Below are 25513 nucleotides of genomic sequence, written 5' to 3'. Positions count from 1 at the left end.
ATGTTGTGACTGCAGGACATTGGTGAGGCCATTGTTGGAATACTGCATTCAATTCTGGACTCACTGCTGTAGGAAAGATGATAAAGATTTATGAGGATGTTGCTGGGGTTGGAGAGGTTCTCCAATAAGGAGCGGCTGAATAGACTGGGGCTATCTTCCCTGGAACATTGGAGGCTGAGGGAGAACCTTATAGTGGTTTATAAAATCGAAGGGCGAGTAGGGGAGTCCAAAACTAGAGGGCATAGGCTTATGGTGAGAGGGGAAAGATATCAAAGAGACCTAGGGGGCAACTTTTTCTTGGAGCGTGGTGCATAATATGGACTGAGCTGTCAGAGGAAGTGGTGGTGGCCGGTACAATTATGACATTTAAAAGTCATCTGGATAGGAACATGAATGGGAAGGGCTTACAAAGATGCAGGGTGATATAGAAGTTTTCCTTTTTTCAAAAGAAAGCAAAATACTGCAAATGCAGGATATCGGATATAAAAATAAAGTGGAGAAGCTCAGCAAGCAATCTGCGGAGAGAGGAACACCTAACATTTGAACTGAAAAATGTGTTGCTGGAAAAGTGCAGCAGGTCAGGCAGCATTTAGTGGGCGGCACGGTGGCACAGTGGTTAGCACTGCTGCCTCACAGCGCCTGAGACCCGGGTTCAATTTCCGACTCAGGCGAATGACTGTGTGGAGTTTGCACGTTCTCCCCGTGTCTGTGTGGGGTTCTCCGGGTGCTCCGGTTTCCTCCCACAGTCCAAAGATGTGCGGGTCAGGTGAATTGGCCAAGCTAAATTGCCCGTAGTGTTAGGTAAGGGGTAAATATAGGGGTATGGGTGGGTTGCGCTTCGGCGGGTCGGTGTGGACTTGTTGGGCCGAAGGGCCTGTTTCCACACTAAGTAAGTAATCTAATCTAATCTAAAGGAGCAGGAGAATCGATGTTTCGGGCATAAGCCCTTCTTCAGGAACGAAACGTTGATTCTCCTGCTCCTCTGCTGCCTGACCTGCTGGGCTTTTCCAGCAACACATTTCAGCTCTGATCTCTAGCATCTGCAGTCCTCAACTTTCACTTCACATTTGAAATCCAGTTACCTTTTTTGAAAAGTTTTTGTTTACAGTTGCAGTTATGAATTGTTTAGAGAAAAGCTAACTGCAGTTATGACTTTTGAGAGCTTGCCTTTATCTTGCCACCTGGGTTTCAGTTTCTCAAGCTTTAGAGATATAACACTTCTAAATAATAAGTCAGACTGAAGTATCCTTTCTTCAACATGCTTAAGTTAGATACAGAATCAGACATGGAGCAAACAACATTTTTCTTTAGGTTATTAATAATTGACATTAAACAAGCAGGTAGAGTTCAGATACATATCAGTCATAATTAAATAGGCAAGGTGTTGACCAGTCTGCTTTTGTTTGTGTGAATTCCACTGTATGATATGTTGATGATGCTTTTGAGGTTCTGGTCATGTACCCTTCAATATATATGGCTCATGTACCCTTATTCTCAGTATCCCTATTCAAACCATGTAGTTGTTAATCTCTTGTTTCAAGCTCTTGTGGCCTTCCACATTATCTAACCCACCAACACCTTTCATAGTGTCTTTAACATAGGAAAACACTTCAAGACATTTTAAAGGACTCCCATCACATCAAATTTGACAGTCAGAGATTCAAACAGATTGTCAATATTTTGAACTGTTTTTAAAAGAGCATCTTACAGGAAGACAGGTGGAGAGAATTCTAGAGTCTCAAGGCCCAGGAGCTGAGGGCTCAATTAATGATTGTGCTTTAAATTCCAAACTGTTTAAGGCTACTATTGGCAGAACGTAGGTATCTTGGAAAGGTTATTGGACTGGAAAAGGTTATAGATAAGAGTGAGGTCGTAGGATTTGAAAATGAGCATGATACAGGTTTTGGTGCAAGTTTAGCAAAAGTTCACTAAATGAATTCTGATTTATGCTTACAAAAAGTTGAAATTTAATTCATGTTGGAATACTTAAATGTAGGGCTAACAAAAGACATTGATAAGGATTCAGTAGAAGATGAACTCTGGCAGGACAGTTGGTGTTACTGGCATGGAGAAGGTACACGTGTAGAACCATGTTAGTAAATAGTTTGGATCATTATTAGACAATTTTGTGGAAGAGAGATGGAGTCAATATCAATGACACTAGTTTTGTGCCTTCCTGCAACTTAGACTCAGGAAATTTCTGCTTGCACCTGTTCAATGTTATCCCTGCATTGCCTTTTAACTTTAAAATTGTGGTGTTGCTTTTCTGCTGGAAGTGTATAACCGATCCATCAGCATAGAGGATCCGAAGGACCTTGATGTGCATGCCTGTCGGCCCCTTAAGGTAGCAGAACAGGTAGATGAAGTGATGAAGGTGTATATATACTTGCCTCTTTTAGCAGAGGCAAAAAGATTGAGAGCAGGGAGATTATGCTGGATCTATGTAAAATGTTGGTTAACTCACAGGTAGTGTTGTGTGCAGTTATGGAATCCACATTATAGGAGAGATGTGATCGCACCTGAGGCGATGCAGAGGTGATTTACCAGGACATAGCCTGGACTGGAGAGTTTGTAAAGCAAGATTGGAGAGAGGGCACTGTTTTCCCTGGACCAGAGGTGACTGAGGGGGTCATAACTGAGATGCATGAAATTGAGGTTCATGGACAGGGGAAACAGGAAGGAACTTTTTCCCAGGATGCTCAGAGGGGATGTGAGGAAAACTTTTGTAGCAAATGTGAATCTGGAACTCGTGCATCCAAGGGTGGTAGAGGTCTGGGTGCAGTTGGCTCTGCTAGAATGCATGCTGCTTCAATGTGAATTGATTGTGATTGCGATTGAAAACTTTTGGTCATTATTTGTAGAGCATGACCTTTCCTTACCTGTATTGGCTATAATGTGATTCCTCCCATTTTTTAAGTGGTGCTGCTATTACTTGATCTTAATGTGGGATTGCACAGGAGTGGAGCTAACATGTTATATCAGAACAGACTGTATATTCATGATGCCAAGGCATACAAGGCTATGGGCCATGTGCTGGTAAATTAGTTTAGAATAGCTAGGTGATTTTTGACTAGTGCAGGCTTGATGGGCCGATGGGCCTTTTTGTGTGATGTAGGTCTCAGTAGATACAGCTGCTACAGGTTATTCAATTTGATGCCTCTTTAAATTGACTTTAATGACAAGTGAATATAGATGATGAATTCCCTAGGGGAAGTGGCCACTGATAAATTGGTAATCTCTACCTCGTTATTTGATTGTGGCATGTCTAGTTCTACTGTTCCCAGAACTAGGGCAAGGGAAAAATCAGTCAGGTTTCTGTTTTGGATTATGACACAATTAACATTTTGGAAAAGAGTGCATACATGAGCTGTGTGCCTCTGTGTATAGCCCTTTTGCAAAAGCACTCATTAAAAGCATTTGTTGGAAATAGTGCTTGGGTGTGGGATGATTCCTGACATCCATTTGAAAATAATGAAAAAGGAAGAATTTGATGGTGTTTGGAAGCCAGCTCAATTTAAGTCAGTGTGGAGTTGGAAAAGCACATCACTCCTGATGAAGGGCTTATGCCTGAAATGTCGACTCCTGCTCCTCGGATGCTGCCTGACCTGTTGTGCTTTTTCAGGGCCACCCTTTTTGACTCTGATCTCCCGCATCTGCAGTCCTCCCTTTTCTCTCTGATTCCAGTCTACTGATAAATATTAGATCTCATCGTTGCCAAATATTGTACACTGATGGCTTTTGAATGTAAGTGCAGCTCAGTTTTCAAAATTTCAGTTTGACCACCTGTTCAGATCCAGCACTTCTATCTTTTCTCAAAAGTTGAACTATGGCTGATTTATTGCCCCATGCATTGTTTCAAACTCCAAAATAATCATTATCCTGGGTAACTGCTGTCATTGAGAGCAGTTACATCCATTGGAACAGCAATTGTCAAGATTCTTCAGTTTTTCTGTTGATAGTTTATTTATATATGCTCGCTGAAAGGGTGGCATAAAATTTATTTTGAAGAATTGACTGCATGAAGAGTGAGTACAGCATTGTGTTATGTTACTGGACTAATAGCGGCCTTGATTAATGCCCCATGAAATTACTTAAATCCTGGTGGCCAGAGGCATTTAAAGTCAATTAATTAAAAATATACTAAAATGCTGAAACTACCAAGTTGTGATTTTAAAACCCCATCTGGCTATTCAGTGTCCTTTGTAGGAAATCTATCATCCTTATCTTACCTGTTCTACATATAACTCCAGATCCACAGCAGTGGGGATTGACTCTTAACCATCTCTGAAATAGCCTAAAACCATTCAGTTGTAGAACAGTAAACTGGGAGCCTCAAATCCCAATTACAAGAAAACAAGTTTGAGATTTGTCTGATAGTTGGTTGTTTGAACAGGCCTTTTGGTGGATTTCTTCTGCAAGGTTACCATAAAATAAACAGGGCTCTTCTATGAAAGGGAGTTTTTGTCACTAATATGATGACTTATCCAGAGCTAATTATCTCTCATGGTCAAATCATGGCATTAATCAGCAGATGAGATCATGGTAATATACTTCAAGTACATTCCTAGCATTAGCAAGTTTAATTTGTGTGTGCCTGCTTTTAGCTGTATCATTACTTGCCCTGTGACAACAGTTTCCAATAAGTGTACAAGTTATCTTGTTATATATTAAGTTGAATTTGACAACAACAGAATTTAAGGTAGTTGTCATTCTGCAAGGTGCATGTCCCTTTGCACCTTATTCACCGCACAACAGAAAACTTCGACAGATTTTACGTATTGAAGGTCTTTCTAACTCAAGTTTTGGGCATGCTACATGGTAGTTCAGAAAGATTCTATGAAAGGGAATTTTTGCTGACCTGATAACATAGTCCAACAATGCTATGTACTTTATAGAACTGAAGTTGACATGTATGTCGTTAATCTCAAAACTCTTTGCCCAAAGTGCAGTCTGAATTTGGAGATGACAGGAGCTTCTAATGTGTTTAACCAAAGCCTAATTTGAAGTAACAGTGAAGTTTTGAGCATTGCAAGAATGTTAGGTTATAGTTTTTGGTCTATAGTTTAATGAAGTGACATGCAATAATACCCTAAAATGATTGTTTATTTCACTTAGCCTCAAGTGTTCGTACATTCCATGAATCCTAATTATGTTAATTGACAATTTTAACATGGTTTTAATTAAGTGCATTGCTAATTTTGATTGAGTTTAATCTGTTTTCTTGATTTTAGGTGTTGGAGGCTAAGCAACCACTTTTGCTGAATTGAGCTGAAAAGATGACTACCTCAGGTGCAGTACTTAGCTTTCATTCTCTTAGCTCACTGACTCAGATGTTCAGCACTCTTCCACATTTAACACAGATGAAATGGGGTTTCTACTTTCTACTAGTGTATTTGAACTGAACGTTTCTATTGTTGCTTCACGTCCTCTGTGTACTCATTAATAATTTTTGGCTAATTTGGAGATTAAAACCGTTTGGAGTGTGATGTTTCCTGGGTAACTGGTTCAGATTGTAGGCAGGAATGCTATTTCAGTCTGTTACTCCACCCACATTCAGAATACTGATCTTGGCAAGGTAATGAGTGTTACACAGCCAAAAGTAGCACAGTGAATATTTTCTAATATTGAAACGTTTCTGTTCCTTGTTAAGAATTTTGAACTACTGGACTGCTTGTGTCCAGTCTTCTCAAACCACTACTCTAGAGAGAGATTGGTCAAAAAAAGTGGATTTGTTGACACCTGTCTAGTTCATCGGATTGCTAAGTATATCCATTTGGCAGAGGATTACAGAGCACCATCAGTTTGCCATGTGCTGGTATGCTTAGTAATTTGTCTATTGTCGAACCAGTTGTAATGAGGCTAGTTTCGAAGCAGTTTGTCCAGAAAATGGTTTGGATGAACTTGCAGTATGAAGTACTGCAATGTATTCTGTTCAGTGTCGCATGTTTTCAAATTGAAGGAAATCACCAACTTGTATTTATAATTTTTCCTGTGGCAAAATAATGCAAAGGAATACACAAAGCTGTTATTAGGGATAAAATTAGTCTGAAGTGGAGGGCCATGGTAAATGGCTGAAGGCTGGTGGGTAATGGGAAGTGTGTCACGAGCAAAGTGTGGCAGAGTTCTGTAGACCCGAGTGCAGAATTACAGTGGCATGTTTATTGGATTGTGAATGAGTTTGAGGCACCACTTCAAGGTGACACAAGTGATGGAAAGGCAGGACTTATTGTGGGAAGGCCTGTGTGCAACAGTTTTGAATGACTGCTAAAACATAAAACACTAAGTTGGGTGGGAAATAAAAGGCTGCTGAGAAGTACAGAATAGTTGAGTCTAAAGATGAAATACACATAGATGATTTGTCAGTGGCTTACTGGCATGGCAAAATCTGGTGATGCTGTGGAGTTGGAAATAGGTGATTTTTATGAAAAAATATGTGGATTTAGAAGTTCAGACCAGGGTTGAATGGGATGAGTTGGCAGGTGATGTAGTTGGCTCCAGTCAATGAATGTAATTGAATGGTAGCAAATGAATGAGTTCGCGGCAATGTCTAAAACGAAACTGGTGTCAAACAATGAATTGGATACTGCGGACTGATTAGACAAGGGAAGTAGAAGCACGCGTAATCAGAGGAAAGTCACCCTGTATTTTTGGATAATATCACCAAGGACCAAAGGAAAGAGTGAAGGCCAGGTCCATTCTTGACTTGAGACAGTAATAAGGTGGGAGAGGTGAAAAAGTGGAGAGTGGGCTCTAATCTGTTGGGTAAGAATCAGAAGTTACATGTTGTGGAATAAAATAATGCACCTTAAAGGCTCAATTTCTGCCACTTTTCTCTTCCCTGACAATAGCTGATTTGATGGAACTGGACATGGCCATGGAGCCAGATCGTAAAGCCCAGGTCAGTCACTGGCAGCAGCAGTCCTATTTGGATTCAGGCATTCACTCTGGAGCCACAACTACTGCCCCTTCGCTGAGTGGAAAAGGCAACCCAGAAGAGGAAGAAGTGGATACCAGTCAAGTGTTGTATGAGTGGGAGCAAGGTTTCTCTCAGTCTTTCACACCGGAGCAAGTAACTGGTTAGTCTGATTTTCAAGTATTTCAATAATTTTACAAACTTCGCTTGGACTCCAGTTAGAATATATTAGTAGTTAATAAATGTGTGCTGCAAAATAACCATGATGTTAATTTTTTTCTCTACATGTATGTAGAAGAATGAGCCCACCTTAATGCTCTTCATTCACAAACCTTAGAAGTAGTCTTGAGTTTTTATTCTTAGCAAATGGGCTTTGCTAGCAAGGTCAGCATTTGTTGCCTATCTCCGATTACCCTTGAACAGTGAATTGCACGGCCAGTTCAAAGTCAGTGATATTGTATGGGCCAAGCTAACAACAGCAGGTTTTCTTTCCTGAAGGACAAGAGTGAACCTGACTTGTTACAACAATCTTGTTGACCAACATTGAGGCTAGCAGTTTTAAAATTCAGGAGTTATTAATTGAAATTAAACCCCACCGTCCTCAATGGTGGAATTTGAGCTCATACCCAGTGCATTAGTCTAGAACTCTACTAATTGTGATTTAACCATTATACAATTAGTTGTCTCTGACTGCATGAACATTCATGAATCCTTAGATTAGTGATTTTTTTTCTGTGCAATTTCTTTGCATTATTTTCCTGAATATCTATCTTGTTTGTTAGATATCGATGGGCAATATGCTATGACCAGGGCCCAACGGGTTCGTGCTGCAATGTTTCCTGAAACACTGGATGAAGGAATGCAGATCCCATCAACACAGTTTGATGCTGCACATCCAACCAATGTTCAGCGTCTGGCTGAGCCATCTCAGATGCTGAAGCATGCTGTCGTTAACCTAATCAACTATCAGGATGATGCAGAACTGGCTACCCGTGCTATTCCAGAACTGACAAAGCTACTCAATGATGAGGACCAGGTACTTTCATAATACAACTTAAACGTTTTGAGTATCAATTTTTTTTTCATAGTCATAAGATTTATTGCTTAAATATTTAGTAGGTCTCTCAGGCATGGGATTTTAGTGATTACAGCCATTCAACATTTGATAAAGCTTGGTGTTGTTTTAGAAATTTCTACCTATAATGAGAATGTAAAGCTTTGCAACCTTGACATCTCCATGTTCAATATTCTGTACAAACACATTTCTATTCTCACTTCCCCATTTCTGGTTTAGGTTGTCGTAAACAAAGCTGCTGTGATGGTTCATCAGCTGTCAAAAAAAGAAGCCTCCCGCCATGCCATTATGCGCTCTCCACAGATGGTATCAGCCATTGTCCGTACCATGCAGAACACCAATGATGTAGAGACTGCACGCTGCACTGCGGGAACTCTCCATAACCTCTCTCACCATCGTGAAGGATTGTTGGCTATCTTCAAATCAGGAGGCATCCCTGCCCTGGTGAAAATGCTTGGGTGGGTATTAAAACTTTGGATTGGTGTCATTTTATATCTGCAGTTTGAGTTCTTTTGTTAACTCATGGTGTTTCTCTGTTCCTCAGAAGTACCCAGAACTGCTCAACTAACTCTGTTGAGCAATACCATGGAAGTGATGGGACATTGGTTTGTGCCTGAGATTCTCTGCAGGCAAAAGAGTAGAGGCCAACTGCTAGTACATTGGGGAAGAAATCAGAGCATCATTTGTTTGACCAAAATTTCCTCATGGCTGATTGTATTTTGTTAAAGAAAGATGCTTATCACCATAGCTTTATGATGGGTTGAACTTTCATTCACAAATTGAGACTTTTAATAGTTGAATCTGGAAGATTTACTTCACAGTTGGATTTCACAGTATTTAATTAGGTATATGTTTAATAGTGAATCAATTTCCTCTAACTTATGCAGGTCTCCAGTGGATTCTGTTCTGTTCTATGCCATAACGACCCTTCACAACCTGTTGTTGCACCAGGAAGGAGCCAAGATGGCAGTGCGTCTAGCTGGTGGACTGCAGAAAATGGTTGCCTTGTTAAATAAGACCAATGTCAAATTTTTGGCCATCACAACAGATTGTCTTCAGATACTGGCGTATGGCAACCAAGAAAGCAAAGTAAGTGATTTGTATAAATAAATCTTGCAACCAATTCTGTTTGCTTCATTTGTACTAAAAGGTCTTGTGTTCTCTAGTTGATCATTTTGGCAAGTGGAGGGCCTCAGGCACTTGTCAATATCATGAGGACCTATACTTATGAGAAATTGTTGTGGACCACCAGCCGTGTGCTGAAAGTGCTGTCTGTTTGCTCCAGTAATAAACCTGCAATAGTGGAAGCTGGTGAGTGCTTGTTTCTTTCTAACGATCATCCTGTTGACTTCAGATAATGGACAAATTCTAAATTACCTTCCACTCCTTTTCAGGTGGGATGCAGGCTCTTGGACTGCACCTTACAGATCCAAGTCAGCGACTTGTTCAGAATTGTCTTTGGACCCTGAGAAACCTGTCAGATGCTGCAACTAAGCAGGTAGTTATTTGTTAATTTTAGTGAGCAGGGGATAATAGAGAGAAATGTAGCAAACTTGAGGGGGAAGTGTGTGGAAAACAGTCACCATGTTGTCATGTAACAATTCTTTTAATTGAATCCTTTTCAAAACTTTGCTAGTCCATTCTTTGCATGAATGAATAGATGTATATTTTAACAATAATTTGGCCATGCTTGTTTGGAGTATCAGCAATGTCTAACTTGTTCTGATTGGATCTGGAATAGAATAACTGACTTTATTAGTGTGTTGACATTCACTGCTTGCATCAGACTTGCTTATTTTATATGTTGATTCAAAGTGCAATGAGCATCCTATTCATTTATTTTGGGCACTTTTTTAAGCACTGCTTTCTTTTCTACTTTAGGAGGGAATGGAAGGTCTACTAGGAACTCTTGTGCAGCTTCTGGGATCAGATGATATTAATGTTGTGACATGCGCAGCAGGTATCCTTTCTAACCTGACGTGTAACAACTACAAGAACAAGATGATGGTCTGCCAGGTTGGTGGTATTGAGGCTTTGGTGCGCACTGTCCTCCGAGCTGGTGACAGAGAAGACATCACTGAACCTGCCATTTGTGCTCTACGCCATTTAACAAGCAGGCATCAGGATGCAGAAATGGCCCAAAATGCTGTTCGTCTCCACTATGGGCTGCCTGTCGTGGTTAAGCTCCTGCATCCACCATCACATTGGCCTTTGATTAAGGTAATACTGCAGGACATCTTTTCCATTGAGCTGAAGTTGGTAATGGGTATGAAAAATTATGAACGCCTGTTTTGTTCTGCTCCTTCAGTAATCTCTGTTCTTTAAAAAAAAAATCTGAATTTGTCATATATTAAAAATTTATTTATTTTCAATGAGTTTGCACACTTAAAGCTCTCAGTAGATTGCAGATTTTCCTTCTCCTTGTCGTCTTTTCATTTTGCGCTCTTGCTGGACCTTAGCATATCTTGTATCGTGTTCTTTGGTAATTATTTTTCCTGTTAAGAACAGTAAGTATTAAATTCCTCAGTCTTATGACTGTGCAGCAGGATAACTCATTAGGAAATCTGGTGGTCATCCTAACCTTTAAGCAATTCCTGAAGCTGTCTATAAGCCCCAGTGAAAATTTATTAGACTTAGTGTGGAAACAGGCCCTTCGGCCCAACAAGTCCACACCAACCCGCCGAAGCGCAACCCACCCATACCCCTACATTTACCCCTTACCTAACACTACGGACAATTTAGCACGGCCAATTCACCTGACGCGCACATCTTTGGACTGTGGGAGGAAACCGGAGCACCCGGAGGAAACCCACGCAGGCACGGATAGAACGTACAAACTCCACACAGTCTGTCGCCTGAGTCGGGAATTGAACCCGGGTCTCAGGCGCTGTGAGGCAGCAGTGCTAACCACTGTGCCACCGTGCCGCCTAATTTGATGACTGTGGATTGAAGCGTGGTATTTTCTCACTCATTTAGGACATCCAGTCAGTGAGACAGGATGTGGTCTGCTGGGGGTTCACTGAAAAATCCTTTTCATGGTATGGCAAGTGTTTGTCTTCCAACATTTTAGAAAATCTGTTTTATGGCAAAACAAATTGTTTATTGTAGCTTTTAAGCATGTCTTTGGCTGATTTTCTTCTGAATATTGCTCCTGTGATATACGAAGTTTCCATCGTATGTTCAAAATGTAAATATTTCCTTTAAGCTGGCTCAGATGCTAGATGACCATATGCAGCTCAAAGGATTGTGTGCAAGTTGGCCCATCTTAATTATTGGGTATGAAGACTCGTCAAAATCATTAAGGGAGCTGTATTGAAAAATAAAAACATTGTCTTGTGCCTTTCAAATTTATAACATAATTCCAGTGATGGTTCAGGATTAAAACTGAATTCTTTGAAATAGCTGTTTATTTTTTGCATTCCCCCATGGGTTTTGTTTTGTTTCCCAGTATTTGTTTCCCATTCCTAATTGGCCTTGAATTTTAAAGGATTTATGAGAGTATAATCAGTCTGGACTACAAGCACTTATAATGAATTCTGTGTTTATTAGGCTACTGTTGGTCTCATCCGCAATCTGGCCTTGTGTCCAGCTAACCATGCTCCACTTCGTGAGCAAGGTGCCATTCCAAGATTGGTTCAGTTGTTGGTTCGAGCACATCAAGACACCCAGCGTCGTACATCAATGGGAGGCACACAGCAGCAGTTTGTGGTAAGTTTCTTCTGGAATATCTTTAATAGTGAAATTAGAGTGAAAAATCTGCATTTAAAATCTGCCCTAATTTTGGTAGGAGGGAGTGCGAATGGAGGAAATTGTGGAAGGCTGCACAGGAGCCCTTCATATTCTTGCACGTGATGTTCACAACAGGATTGTTATCAGAGGACTCAATACCATTCCATTATTTGTCCAGGTAAGCTGTTTTTGTGTCTGATTCTTGTTCCCTATTATTTTATGGATCAACAAAACCTTCTGGCGCTTTGCCCAACTGGCCATTATAATTCCCTATGAGAGCTGTTTGTGTACATTTGACTGGGGAGTGAAGGAGGACTGGAGAAAGATGAGTTGTTAAAGACAATGCTGAGCTCAACCTGATTGTCTCCTCGAATGGTGATCCAACCTCTGTTCTGTCCTTTCTGGGAACTGTTGCTCCAGAGTAGTTTGGAGTTGAGTAGTTTTGGCCAATATATTTCCTTAATCCAAGCTGCCTGACATCAGTTAATTCAGCACTGACATACAATTAAACCTATAACCTTTCTGGATCTGTATGGCTCAGCTATGTATGCGTAAACGTACTGAATCTTTAGGAAGCTAATGTACCCATCTCGTATTAAATTAGCTATTTTGAATTCTGTCTCATTCTAATTGTCCTTCGGTTAGGCGTATAAACAGGAAACCAACAACTATTGCAATGAGCCTGTCGTAATACCATGATGCATCTGTGCTCCCTCCTTGGAGTGTTCATCTATGTAAGGCTATCAAAGCAACTTCATTTCAATAGCTGAAGAATTTGCTAAACTTGGTCACAAATTGCAGCAGCCACAATTAGAACCTCTGCCTTTCCTGAACTGTTAAGAGAATTAGCTATCACCACTGGAGCCTTCTGACATTCAGTTATTAACAGCAATATGAAAATTAAACCACTTTGACATCATGTTAGTACTCTACTTGGTCTTCTTGTTTCCCATACCCTGAAGTCGAGACATAAAGATCTGCATTTCAGTAACACTGTTCATGACCAGGCCCCAATGCATTTAACCAGTTTAGTTCCTTTGAAGTATGGTTCCTATCGTAATGTAGAAAATGTAGCAGCCATTTTTGTACAGATGAAGCTCTAAGCTGAAATATGGTTATGGCAAGGCAGTCTCTTTTAGTATATACATTTAAGGGGTAAGTAATACCCACCCCACTGCAGATAATTCCCCTGCTGTTCTTTGGAGTTCTACCATGGGATATTTTATGCATACCTGAGAGAGGACCTGACCAGATCATCTCTTAATGAGAAGATTAAAAACAACCCAGCTAAATAAGGTAAAAGCAAGGACTGCAGATGCTGGAAACCAGAGTCTAGATTGGAGTGGTGCTGGAAAAGCACAGCAGGTCAGGCAGCATCCGAGTACCAGGAAAATTGATGTTTCGGGCAAAATTCCCGATGAAGGGCTTTTGTTTGAAACGTCGATTTTCCTGCTCCCAGATGCTGCCTGACTTGCTGTGCTTTTCCAGCGCCACTCTAATCTAGACCCAGCTAAATAAGCCTGTTGTATGTAACTGGCACTTGTTTGAGAAAGTGATAGAAGTATCACAAGAAATTGCTTCTGTGCCTACCTTGTAGCTAGAAATTATGCTTTGTACGTTTGACTGCTTAGCTGTATCTAACAGAATAAATGGTGACCTCCTGTGACAGTTGGTAATATTTGGGAAATGGCTATCAAAATTGTTTATAAATTAGAATCTAAACTTCATTCCTATATCAGGTACAATGGATCTTTCTAATAACATGTGAAGGTCCAATTGGGCTTAGTACTAAACTTTCTCTTGTAGTTACTGTACTCTCCAATTGAGAATATCCAACGGGTGGCTGCTGGTGTACTGTGTGAATTGGCTCAGGATAAGGAAGCAGCTGAAGCTATTGAGGCTGAAGGGGCCACAGCACCTCTCACGGAGCTGCTACACTCTAGAAACGAAGGTGTTGGTGAGTATACTTTGCTGAGTAATGGGTGATGCCTAACGAAACTTGGCTATGCCTTGCCTGTTGGCAAACGACTGCAACCTATTGAGCCACTCTGACATATAATTTATGTGCAGAAGCAGCAGGAATTTCACAAATTTAACTGGTATTGTAATCTTCGAATGTGTTCCTCTGCACTATTTCCTGGACCATATTAAGATCTATGTCATGATCTCTGACCAATGCCAGTAGAGCCAAGTACAATGTGGCCATCAGTTGATTAAGCTCATAGTGACGCTAAAGTAAGATTTTGGGTTGTGCGCTTCCTAAAATTAAGGCAAGGAATTACCAATTTAATCAAAACAGGAGATACAGAGCAATTCTGGCACAATTTGTGGACATGACAACAATTTGTCTTGGATTCATGACCACCTCTCAGAACCTGAAATATTACCTGTTTCCTTCTGCACAGATGTGCTGAGGGTATCCAGTATTTTTGTTTGCATTCCAGTCAGCATCTGTAGCATTCTAATTTGATGACCTAGCACTTAGCCAATATGGAGTATAAAGACTATCTTTTTATTCTTGGTTCGCTCTTAAATTAGATCTAAGTTCTCCTGGTTTCTTTGTACAGATCGCAAGTGTGTGTGTGCATGGGTACGACTTTTTGAAACTGACATTTGGAGATTGTGTTGAGCATATTAAATGGGATAAAAGATCAAATCATAACTAAGTCTAACTTGTGTTTATATAGCTACCTATGCTGCAGCGGTATTGTTCCGGATGTCTGAAGACAAACCACAGGATTACAAAAAACGTCTCTCGGTTGAGCTTACTAGCTCACTGTTCAGAACTGAGCCTATGACATGGAATGAGGTAAGCTTACTCAGGACAGACTGCACATGCATCCGTAGTTTTTTGCAGTATTTAAATATTTAAATTTAAAGCTAATATTTTATATCCTGATTTAAGATTCTCCATTGTTAGTTTGCAGTTGCCACTGAAATGGCAAATATAACCATTTTTCAAAACTTTATTGTAAACAGGCAGGCGATCTCGGAATTGACATAGGAGGCCAAGGTGAACCTCTTGGATATCGTCCAGATGGTATGTCTAATTTATCCTAGCTTTTGGTATAATTTACTATGAGAGAAATTAGATGTTTCTCTCAGCTGTTCAAATAAATTGCTACAGCTCAGTTTTACATTGGTATGTGATCTTTCAATGCTACCTTAATCTAGATGAGCTACAAATTATTTCCTTTCACTCCTGAAGTAGTTTTTTATTCATTTCATGTGACCTACAGTTCAAAATGGAAGATGATATGACATCTCACTCATGACTGGCTTAAATACTGAAAGTGCTGTTGTGTGGAAAACAGCAGATTTAGTCATTGTAATGGTAACTTCCAAACACTTCACCAGAATGCAAACACTCGAGGATACTAAGAAACGGAAAATACAGCATTGTAGTCTGGTGTGTTTAGGACAGTCTCAATATTATATCTGAGCAGTGGAGGGGCACTAAATTGCCCATCATCTTGCAGCACCTAATGCTTGAATATAAATATGTTTTACAATATTTGGACGGCTGTAAAGTCAGTCAGTGGTTTGTACTGCTGTCTCTGTGCCATGGGCATGGGTTTGTTCCCAGCCTTGGGTGACTGTCAATTTGCAAGTTCTCCCTGTGTCAGCATCGGTTTTTGCTGGGTGCTGCAGTTTCCCCACAATATGAAGATGAATTAGGTGGATTGCATATGCTAAATTGCGCCATGGTGTCCAGAAGTGACAGGCTAGGTGGATTAGCCATGGTAAATGCATGATGGGTTGAATGGCCTCTATCTACACTGTAGGGATTCTGTGGTCTAAGCTATCCTGCGAGAATTTTATCGTTGACTACATATTCAAATCTTTTGGCTGATATGAGGCAATCAGGCTTCCATTAGAAGCTTCAATTTAAATTTATTCTTATTAAATGCTGAGCACTTAATTTTGGAAGTGGTAACATACTGGTGTTCTGGGGGAACAGATGGCTCAATCTTTATTGTAAGTTTTTTTTATCAGTTGAAAGCTTTGTCTTCAAAAATGGATGTCTAAGTTAGTTATATCTGAAATGTATGACGCTTTAATGGTTTTAGAAATGGCTAAAAGGTTACTTGAAATTCCTGACCATGAGCTAATGAGCTGACTTTACAGTCATTGTGATTAGTACAAATTTTCATACTTATTTGTAAGAGCAATTCTTGGTCTTTGACTAATTTACCTTGGCTGCCTCCCCTGAATGTAGCTTGTATGGTTTATTTCATCACTGATATCCTGCAGACAACATTGTGCGTTATGTCTGTGCAGCCTCTTTAGAAAAGAAAGGGCTTTTTATTTGAACAATGCAGTAACTGTTGAGTAATGAATATGGCCTCGGTCTTTCATGCTTTTCAACTTTGCATTGCTGTTTAAAAACTGGAGAATATGGATATGTTCTTTCACTTTTTTGATGGATGCTGTTTTAATGTCTCTTGTTTGTTCTTATTTTTATCCCCCTTTCTGCTGTTCTTCCACAACCCCTCCAAACATTTAACCCATTTTCCTTTTTGCATGCCTACCATCATTCTGTGAATATAGATCCTAGCTTTCGCTCTTACCATCCAGGTGGATATGGACAAGACACCATGGGTATTGACCCAATGATGGAGCATGATATGGGTGGTCACCACCCTGGTGCCGAGTACCCAGTTGATGGGCTGCCAGACCTTGGACATGCCCAGGACTTGATGGATGGGCTTCCCCCAGGTGACAGTAATCAGCTGGCCTGGTTTGATACAGACTTGTAAATAGAATCTGCATAATAGGTATGAACATTATTTAGGATGAATTGTTATGCATTGTTAGCTAATTTGGGACCTTTGCAATTTCCACTTGCACTTGTGGTCAAACTTTTACCTAAGTTGACATTTGAATTATTTGACTTTCTGCTTCAGTAAATTTTTTCTTTTCTTCCTGCAGTTGTACTGTCTGAATGAACTTGCGTTGTGATTGGCCTGTAGAATTGCTGAGAGGGCTCGAGGGGTGGGCTAGTTTCTCAGAAAGTGCCTGACACTAACAAAAAGCTGAGTTTCCTGTGGGAACAATCAAAGTAAACTTTTTGTTCTGGTCCGTTTGGTCGAAGAGTAACAGAGGGAATGGATTTGAAAATGGCTGCCTACTTTTGAAGAATGCTGAAGATGGATCAAGAGATGGAACTTATTAAAAACTCTAGCCTTGCCTGTTAACTTTTTTATTATTTTTTTTAAATTTCTGTAACGGTACTGACGTAGCTTGCTTTGAAGTAGAATAGAACAGTAAATGATATTCCTTAACATAGTATTGTAGTGTTAAGTTATAGTGGCAGTGTTATAGCCGTTCTTGATTTTTAATAACTGAAGTAATTGTGTAGAGCACTAATTCATAATAGATTTAATTGTATTCTGAAGTGTAACACTGTGTAGCTTTTGTATAAAAATGTGAAATTAGATGAAAGTCCACTTGCAGTTACTTTTAATACGTTGAGAAATGCAAGCAGGTGAAATGAAACGTGTTTGATCTATATTGCTTCATTCTAGGATTTCTGGGAGGGCTAAATAGAACTGTCTTTTCTGCAATGGTTGTAATAGTTTGAGAGGACACTCCTCCACCCCTCCTTAAACCCCCCCCCCCCCCAAAAAAAAAGCTATTGTATCCTGCAACGCAGATGCTTAATGGAAATATGCGGTTGTAGAAACAGAATTAAACTGGACTTATTTCATTTTTTGTGTGTGACTTACTTACTAGACCACCAATATTAAGTTTATATGTAGTTTAAGGAATTGATGACTCTTACGTAATTTCAAATATGTATAAGTTGATTGAATAAAAAAATTGAAAACTCCCAAAATCTTTCTATAGGATGCTTCATTTGAACACAATCTTACAGTCGCACCACTTAAAATATGTGATGTGGCCAGCATTAATATATTAAGTCATACTGAAAATTTTTCTTTAAGAACTGGTAATTGCAAACATGTTAGTATTAAGTTAATTATACTGTTTAAAAAAAAAAGCCTTACTGTCTGCACTGTTATATGCTGACACTATGTCTTGGCGTAGCATTTTGATGACTTCTGTTTGGATGCTCCAGTTCGTCTGAGCATTCATTTGGGCCAGGTCTTCAGTTACCTACCTGCCAGATGTGTTCAAGTCAGAATCTAGAGGAATGACTATTGCATAGCTTTTAAAATTCATACACAATGTAGTTGTCACTGAGTCGGGGGTCCTGAGATGGAGCTATCACCATGTTAAACCCCCCAGATCTCGGCCATGTCCTATGCCAACCCATCCTCAGCCACCTCATCAATGACTTTCCTGCCTTCATAAGGCTAGAGATGGGATTTTCAGTGCACATGTTCACCACTGATCACAACAACTCAGACTGGTTTTTATTTTATGTCCAAATATGTCAAGACCTATACATTGACTTTGCTTGTTACTTAGGAGAAAGTGAGGACTGCAGATGCTGGAGATCAGAGCTGAAAAATGTGTTGCTGGAAAAGCAACTTTCCTGAAGAAGGGCTTATGCCCAAAATGTTGATTCTCCTGCTCCTTGGATGCTACCTGACCTGTTGTGCTTTTCCAGCAACACATTTTTCAGCTTTGCTGGTCACTTATTAACCCATGATTAATCTCCGATGAGTAAGAATCCAACCACTGCTTGTAAGTATTCTCAATGGCATTACTATCACTGAATCTCCCACAATCATCAATCTGGGGGTTTACCAGAAACTGATTTGTCCAGGAATATACTATGACTATAAGAGCAGGTCAGAGACTGGGTGTCTTATCATGAGTAACTCCTTAAAGCAAACTGCAAGGACTATGATGCAATAATGTCCAGTTGCCTAGATTGTTCTGCTCTTAAACTTGCAGTTTGACACCAAGCATTATACAGTAGTTCTGCATTTAGCAGTCACTTCCTCCACCAATGCCCAGTGACAGTACCATTCACAAGATGTATTGCAAGAAGTTGTCAAGTTTCTTCAGGTAGCACTTACCAAACTTGTGACCTATCTTACTTTGAATGACAGGGATATCAGCTGCATGGGAGCAGCATTGCTGTTTCCCTCCAAGCCCCACACAGTCCTGATTTGGCAATATATTGGTTTCCTTCACTGGCTGGATCAAAAACCTGGAATTCCCTCAACAGCACTGTGGATAGACCTACAATATATGGATTGTAGCTGTTCAAAAAGCCAGCTCACCATCCGTATCTTGAGGCTGTTTAGGGATTGAATGTTGGTATAGCCAGAATCTCCACACCTAATGTATGATTCCTTTAAAAAATAAAGGGGTTTATCTTGAGTTCAACAATAGTTGGGAAGTTGGAGGTCTTTAAAAGATAACGAGAGTTCAGTGACAGCAAGTTCCTGTTAGTGTATAGGGCAAAGCTGTTGGGTGTAAGGAACACTGGATGACCAGAGAGATTCAGACTCTGGTGAAGAGACAGGAGGCATCTATAAGGTATAGAAGGCTGAGATAGAGTGAATCCCTCGAGTATAAAAGAGCAGTACGAGTACACAAAAGGTATATCTGGAGGGCAAAAACCACGAGATTGCTTTGGCCAATGGAGAGGAAACTCGATTATCTGTTAGACACAGGCGGGGAGTATTTTATTAGGATAATTGAATGCTGGAATAGGGTGGCACGGTGGCTCAGTGGTTAGCACTGCTGCCTCAGTGCCAGGGACCCGGGTTCAAATCCCACCTTGGGCAACTATCTGTGGAGTTTGCACATCCTCCCCATGTCTGTGTGGGTTTCCTCCCACGGTCCAAAGATGTGCAGGTTAGGTGATTTGGCCATGCTAAATTGCCTGTAGTGTTAGGTGTATTAGGGGCAAGTATAGGGGGGTGGGTTTCTCTTCAGAGGGTTGGTATGGATTTGTTGGGCTGAAGGGCCTGTTTCCACATTGTAGGGAATCTAATCTAATCGTAACTTGGTTAGCCAAGCAGTGGGACCTTGCGATCTCGTTTGGATAATCAGAAATTCGGTTAATTGAAAGCGAAGTGGGTGGTAAGGCATAGGTCTGATAGCTTGACTATGTTGTCCTTGCTGATGAAGTTAGTGGTGTTTGGTGCATGTGTCTTTAGTTCTTCTAGTAGTGTAGTCAGTGTTTCTTTGGCCAGTCTTTTGGTTCAATAACAAAATCTACAGACATACCAATAGAACACCCATGGGTCTCTGATATCTGCGTTCTCTGAGACCATCCAAGCCAAACTTTGAGTCCGCCACGTGGATGACATCTTTGCATCACTAAATGAAACAAATTAGTGAAAACCTTCAAGACCATCAACAGTATCCTTACTGGCATAAAATTCACTAAAGAGGAGGAATACAAAAACAAACAGGGTGAACAATGCATGGAGAATTTCAAACCAGCATCTCCAGGAAAACAACACATACGGACCAAATACTGAACTACAGAGGCAATCACCCCAACACCCCACAAATGAAGCTGCATTAGAACAGTATTTCAATGAGCCACCAAACACTGCAACACAGAGGAACTATGAAGAGCAGAGGAAAATTACCTTTACAGCGTGTTCAAAAATTATGGGTACCCAATGAATGCAGTCTGCTGGTTTCTCGGCAACAAGCCCAAACCAGCAAGCAAAACGTGCCCAGAAACTTCTACGTCAAATACATCTCTGAAATGACTGCCAGACTACTCGGACCTCTTAACATCGTGGTAGTCTGAAAACCCACCAACGCACTTAAAACATCAGTTAATGAGCTTGAAAGACCCTATACAGACAACATGCAAAATGAATGTTATTTACAAAATACCTTGCAAGAACTGTAACAAACACTATATCAGACAAATAGGCAGAAAACGAGCCACTAGGATACATGAACATCAACTAGCCACAAAAAGATATGACCCTCTCTCACTAGTATGCTTACATACAGATGAGGAAGGACACTACTTTGACTGGGATACCACATCCATCTTAGGACAAGCCAAATAGAGGCATGCATGAGAATTCCTAGAAGCAAGGCATTCCAATGGAAACTCTATCAACAACACATCAACTTGGACTCCATCTATCACCCCCTGAGAAAAAGAGCAGGGAATGACATCAATAACCCAAGAAAACCTAGACACACCAATCGAAAGTGGGACATAACACCAGCATTTCACTGGAGGTTCACTGATGATGTTACCTAGTATGGTGACAAAACATCTGAAAACAAACCTTCCAGCTCAGCCAGTAAACTTGCATCCAAAAGCCAGGTAACCACAGACCAGCAATGCTCATATCAATGGAGTTACGTTGTTGGAAGGGAGTCTGTGGGACAGGATTTACATGCATTTCGAAAGTCAAGGACTGATGACAGATAGTCGAAATGACTTTGTGCATGGGAAATCATGTCTCACTGTCTTGATTTGAGTTTTTTGAAGAGGTGACAAAGAAGATTGATGAAGGCAAAATGGTAGATGTCTGTATGGACTTCAGCAAAATGTTCTACTGCATGGTAGACGGATTGTTTTTCTGACTGGAGGTCGGTGACTGGCAGTGTGCCACAGTGATTGGTGCTGGATCCACTGCCTTTCATCTTTTATTTAAATGATTTAGGTGTGATTATAGGAGGTAAGGCTCATATGTTTGCAGATGACACCAAACGGTAGTATAGTGGAAAGTGAAGAAGATTATCTCAAAGTACAATGGGGCCTTGATTAGATTAGCCAAGTAATCGCAGATGGACTTTAAATATGAGGTGTTGCATTTTGGTAAGGCAAACCAGGGCAGGGCTTGTACAATTAATAGTAAGGCCCTGGGAATTGTTGCTGAACAAAGAGAGGTTTTTTTTAGATTAGACTTACAGTGTGGAAACAGGCCCTTCGGCCCAACAAGTCCACGCCGACCCGCCAAAGCGAAACCCACCCATACCCCTATGTTTACCCCTTACCTAACACTACGGGCAATTTAGCATGGCCAATTCACCTGACCCGCACATCTTTGGACTGTGGGAGGAAACCGGAGCACCCGGAGGAAACCCACGCAGACACGGGGAGAACGTGCAAACTCCACACAGTCAGTCGCCTGAGTCGGGAAATGAACCCGGGTCTCAGGCGCTGTGAGGCAGCAGTGCTAACCACTGTGCCACCGTGCCGCCCACAGGTGGTGCAGGTGCATCGTTCTAATCTCTTTAAAAAGTCCTCAAAAGACTTTTACATACCTGATTAAATGAATTTCTCCACAAACACCTGGTCTTAGGTTGCACATTATCACATTTTTGTTTAAAAATTTGTAAATTCTAATCTTTCATTCCCGTCATTGTAGATTTAACACAAGTCCATAATGCTGCATAACCGAAAACAAATTCTGATGTACCTTCTTTGAAACTTGCTACAGAGGAACAAATGTCTTGAAGTATTAAATAAATATTACTGATTGACAATTGAGATCCAGCTAGATCATGGTTACTGACTCTACTGTACATGCAGAGATAACTGCAAGTTCTGTCTGACCATTTTCCCAATAGACAAGGAGTAGAGCATTAAAAAGGATAACATCATAATTTTTCTTCCTTTGCACATGCTGAAAACATCCTCACCATAACCAAGTTTGACAATTCTTCATAAAACTTCATTATAATTTACCTATTATCTCTGCAATCATACTGCCTTGCAAATACTCATGCCTTTAATGTCATAAAACATCTGAAGTTGCCTTACTGGAGTGATTTGAAACAAGATTTGACACCGAACCACGTAAGACAACAATAGGGCAATTTGGTCAAGAGAGAGGTTTTGAGGATTGTCTTGAAGAAAGATGAGGAGAAGTGGAGAGATTTCGGGAAGGAATTCCAGGGCTGAGGGTTTGGCAACTGAAGGCGCAGCCATCAATTGTGGAATGATTCAATTTGAGGATGTTCAAGAGGCTGGAATTGGAGGATTGCAGATACCCTGAATATGTTTAAAGAGATAAAGAGGAAAAGGCTACCAAGGAATTTGAAAACAGTGTGAAGAGGAAAAGGCTACCAAGGAATTTGAAAACAGTGTGAGCACTGCGGATGTTGGAAATCAAAAACAAAACAGAAATTATAGGAAAAAAACTCAGCAGGTCTGGCAGCATTTGTGGAGAGAAATCAGAATTAACTTTCAGGTCCAATGACCCTTCTTCTGAACTGCCAGTTCTGAAGAAAGGTGTCTGGACCCGAAAAGTTAATTCTGCTTTGTCTCCACAGATGCAGCCAGACCTAGAACATAGAAAAGTACAGCACAGAACAGGCCCTTTGGCCTACGATGTAGTGCCCAGGATTAATCCTAATGTAAAATAAAATAACCTTACCTACGCACCCCTTAATTCACTGCTGTCCATGTTCAGCAGGCATTTAAATGTCCCAAATGACTCTGCTTCCACCACGACCGCTGGCAATGCGTTCTATGCATTCACAACTCTCAGTTTTAAGATATTAGATATAGGGTAGTCTTAGAGGTAGGTTCTTTACACAATGACCCGCCTCATCCCAGTCAGTCCTGCCCTGGGAAAAATCTCTAGCTATTGACTCTATCCATGCCTTTCATTACCTTGTAAACCTCGATCAGGTCACCTCTTCCTCCTCCTCTACAGAGAGAAAATCCGAGCTTAGTCAACCTCTCTTCATAAGCCCTCCAGTCCAGGCAGCATCCTGGTAACCTTTGCACCCTCTCCAAAGCCTCTGTGTCTTTCTTACAGTAGGGTGACCAGAACTGAACACAATATTCCAAGTGTGGTCTCACCAGGGTTTGATAGAGCTGTCACAAAACCTCACAGCTCTTAAACGCGATACCCCTGTTAATGAAAGCCAAAACACCATATGCTTTCTTAACAACCCTATCCACTTGGGTGGCAACTTTGAGGGATCTATGTACTTGTACATCAAGATCCCCTCTGTTCCTCTATTCTGCCAAGAATCCTGTCTTTAATCCTATATTCAGCATTCAAGTTTGACCTTCCAAAATGCATCACTTCGCATTTATCCAGTTTGAACTCCATCTGCCCATTTCTCAGCCCAGCTCTACATCCTATGTCACGCTGCAGCCTGCAATAGCCCTCCATACTATCAATGGCACCTCCAATCTTTGTGTTTTCTGAAAATCTACTAACCCACCCGTCAATCTCCTCGTCCAAGTCATTTATAAAAACTACAAACAGCAGAGGTCCATGAACAGAGCCCTGCGGAACACCACTCAACACTGATCTCCAGGCAGAATACTTTCAATCTACAATCATTCTTCACTTTCTGTTAGCCAGCTAATTCTGAATCCAGATAGCCAAGTCTCCCTGCATCCCATACCTTCTGACTTTATGAATGAGCCTACCATTCAGGAACCTTATCAAATGCCTTGCTGAAGTCTATATACACATCTACTGCTTAACCTTCATCGACCTGTCTTGTCACCTCCTCGAAGAATTTAACAAGATTAGTTAGGCACAACCTGCCCCTCACAAAGCCATGCTGACTGCCTTTAATCACGCTATGCTTTTCCAAATAGTCATAAATCCTATCCCTCAGAATTCTTTCCAAAACCTTGCTGACCACAGATGTAAGACAACTGGCCTGTAATTGCCAGGGATTACCCTATTACCTTTCCTGAAAAGAGGAACAACATTTGCCACCTTTAATCCTCCGGTATGACTCCTGTGGAGAGTGAGGAAGCAAAAATCTTCACCAGTGGCTTAGCAACCTCCTTTCTCGCTTCCTAGAGCAACCTAGGATAAATCTGGTCTGGCCCTGGGGACTGATCAATCTTAATGTTTGCCAAAATTTCCAACACACCAACATCATCAATCTTCAGCTGGTCAAGACTGTATCCCAGCTTCTCAAAGTTCTTATTCACAACAAGGTCCCTTTCCTTAGTGAAAACCGAAGCAATAAACTTCCCTGCTCAGACTCCATGCACAAGTTCCTTACGCTATTCCTGATCGGCCCTACCTTCTTCCTGATCATTCACTTATTTGTCATGTATGAGTAAAATGCCTTTGGGTTCTACCTAATCTTTCCTGCCAAGCCTTTCTTGTGCTCCCTCCTGCTCTACTCAGTCCATTTCTGAGCTCCTTTCTAGTAAGCCTGTAATTCTTTAAATCCTCCACCTTATGTAAGCTGCCTTCTTCCTTCTGACAAGAAACTCCTCTGTTCCCGTCATCCAATTTTACCCCTTCTTACCTGTCTCAGAGGTACAAATTTGTGCATCACTCGCAACAACTGCTCTTTAAACAGTCTCCACATGGCTGCTGTGCCTTTCTGTGGAACAATTGCTCCCAGTCTGTACTTACCAACTCCTGTCTGATAGCGTCAAAATTTCCTTTTCCCCAATTAAGTATCTTCCCTTGGTGACTGCTCCTTTCCCTCTCCAAGGGTATGGTAAATTTGAGGCAGTAGTGGTCACTGTCACCAAAGTGTTCTCTCACCATGAGACCCGAGTTTTTCTAGCAATCTCTTTTATGAAAATTTTAATATCAAGATGCTGTTTGACAGGAGTCCAATGTAGGTCAATAAGCCCAGGAGTAGTACATGAACTGGGCTAGGTGTGAATAAGGTAACAGCAGAGTTTTGGAATAGCCTTAAGTTTATGGAATGTGGAAGGTCAGACAAATTTATTGGGACATCTGAAAGTAACAAAGGCATGAATAATGGTTTCAGCTGATGAGCTGAGGCATGGGCCATCTTAGGTGATATAAGTGAATATAGGGAGTTATACGATACTGCAAATATGTGCCTGGAAGCTTAACAGGACATGAGGTTGCAAATAATGTAGTTAAAACTTAGAAAGTTGCTAGGAAAAGGTTGAGGTTGGGATCTAGAGAATGGTG

At 40.8% G+C, this 25513-nt stretch overlaps 1 protein-coding gene across 3 annotated transcripts in view; it reads left to right on the top strand.

Moving 5' to 3' along the window:
* The window catches only part of ctnnb1 (catenin (cadherin-associated protein), beta 1), a 40981-nt gene extending 23554 nt beyond the window's left edge, over nt 1-17427 (top strand). For 2 of the 3 annotated variants that reach the window (XM_060850233.1, XM_060850234.1), the window contains exons 2-16: nt 5232-5289; nt 6849-7076; nt 7696-7949; nt 8208-8446; nt 8876-9077; nt 9155-9299; nt 9383-9486; nt 9870-10208; nt 11538-11696; nt 11776-11895; nt 13524-13674; nt 14405-14526; nt 14697-14757; nt 16269-16495; nt 16650-17427. In XM_060850233.1, the coding sequence (XP_060706216.1) occupies nt 5277-5289; nt 6849-7076; nt 7696-7949; nt 8208-8446; nt 8876-9077; nt 9155-9299; nt 9383-9486; nt 9870-10208; nt 11538-11696; nt 11776-11895; nt 13524-13674; nt 14405-14526; nt 14697-14757; nt 16269-16477 (2346 nt within the window). In that variant the 5' untranslated portion in view covers nt 5232-5276 and the 3' untranslated portion in view covers nt 16478-16495; nt 16650-17427. The remainder of the gene's footprint in view (nt 1-5231; nt 5290-6848; nt 7077-7695; nt 7950-8207; nt 8447-8875; nt 9078-9154; nt 9300-9382; nt 9487-9869; nt 10209-11537; nt 11697-11775; nt 11896-13523; nt 13675-14404; nt 14527-14696; nt 14758-16268; nt 16496-16649) is intronic. The other variant, XM_060850235.1, reaches the window with a different exon arrangement.
* Nucleotides 17428-25513: the final 8086 nt, after the last annotated feature.

This window comes from Hemiscyllium ocellatum, chromosome 34, assembly GCF_020745735.1.
Source record: "Hemiscyllium ocellatum isolate sHemOce1 chromosome 34, sHemOce1.pat.X.cur, whole genome shotgun sequence".
Taxonomy (NCBI): domain Eukaryota; kingdom Metazoa; phylum Chordata; class Chondrichthyes; order Orectolobiformes; family Hemiscylliidae; genus Hemiscyllium; species Hemiscyllium ocellatum.
This window is presented reverse-complemented; position numbering and strand designations above follow the sequence as displayed.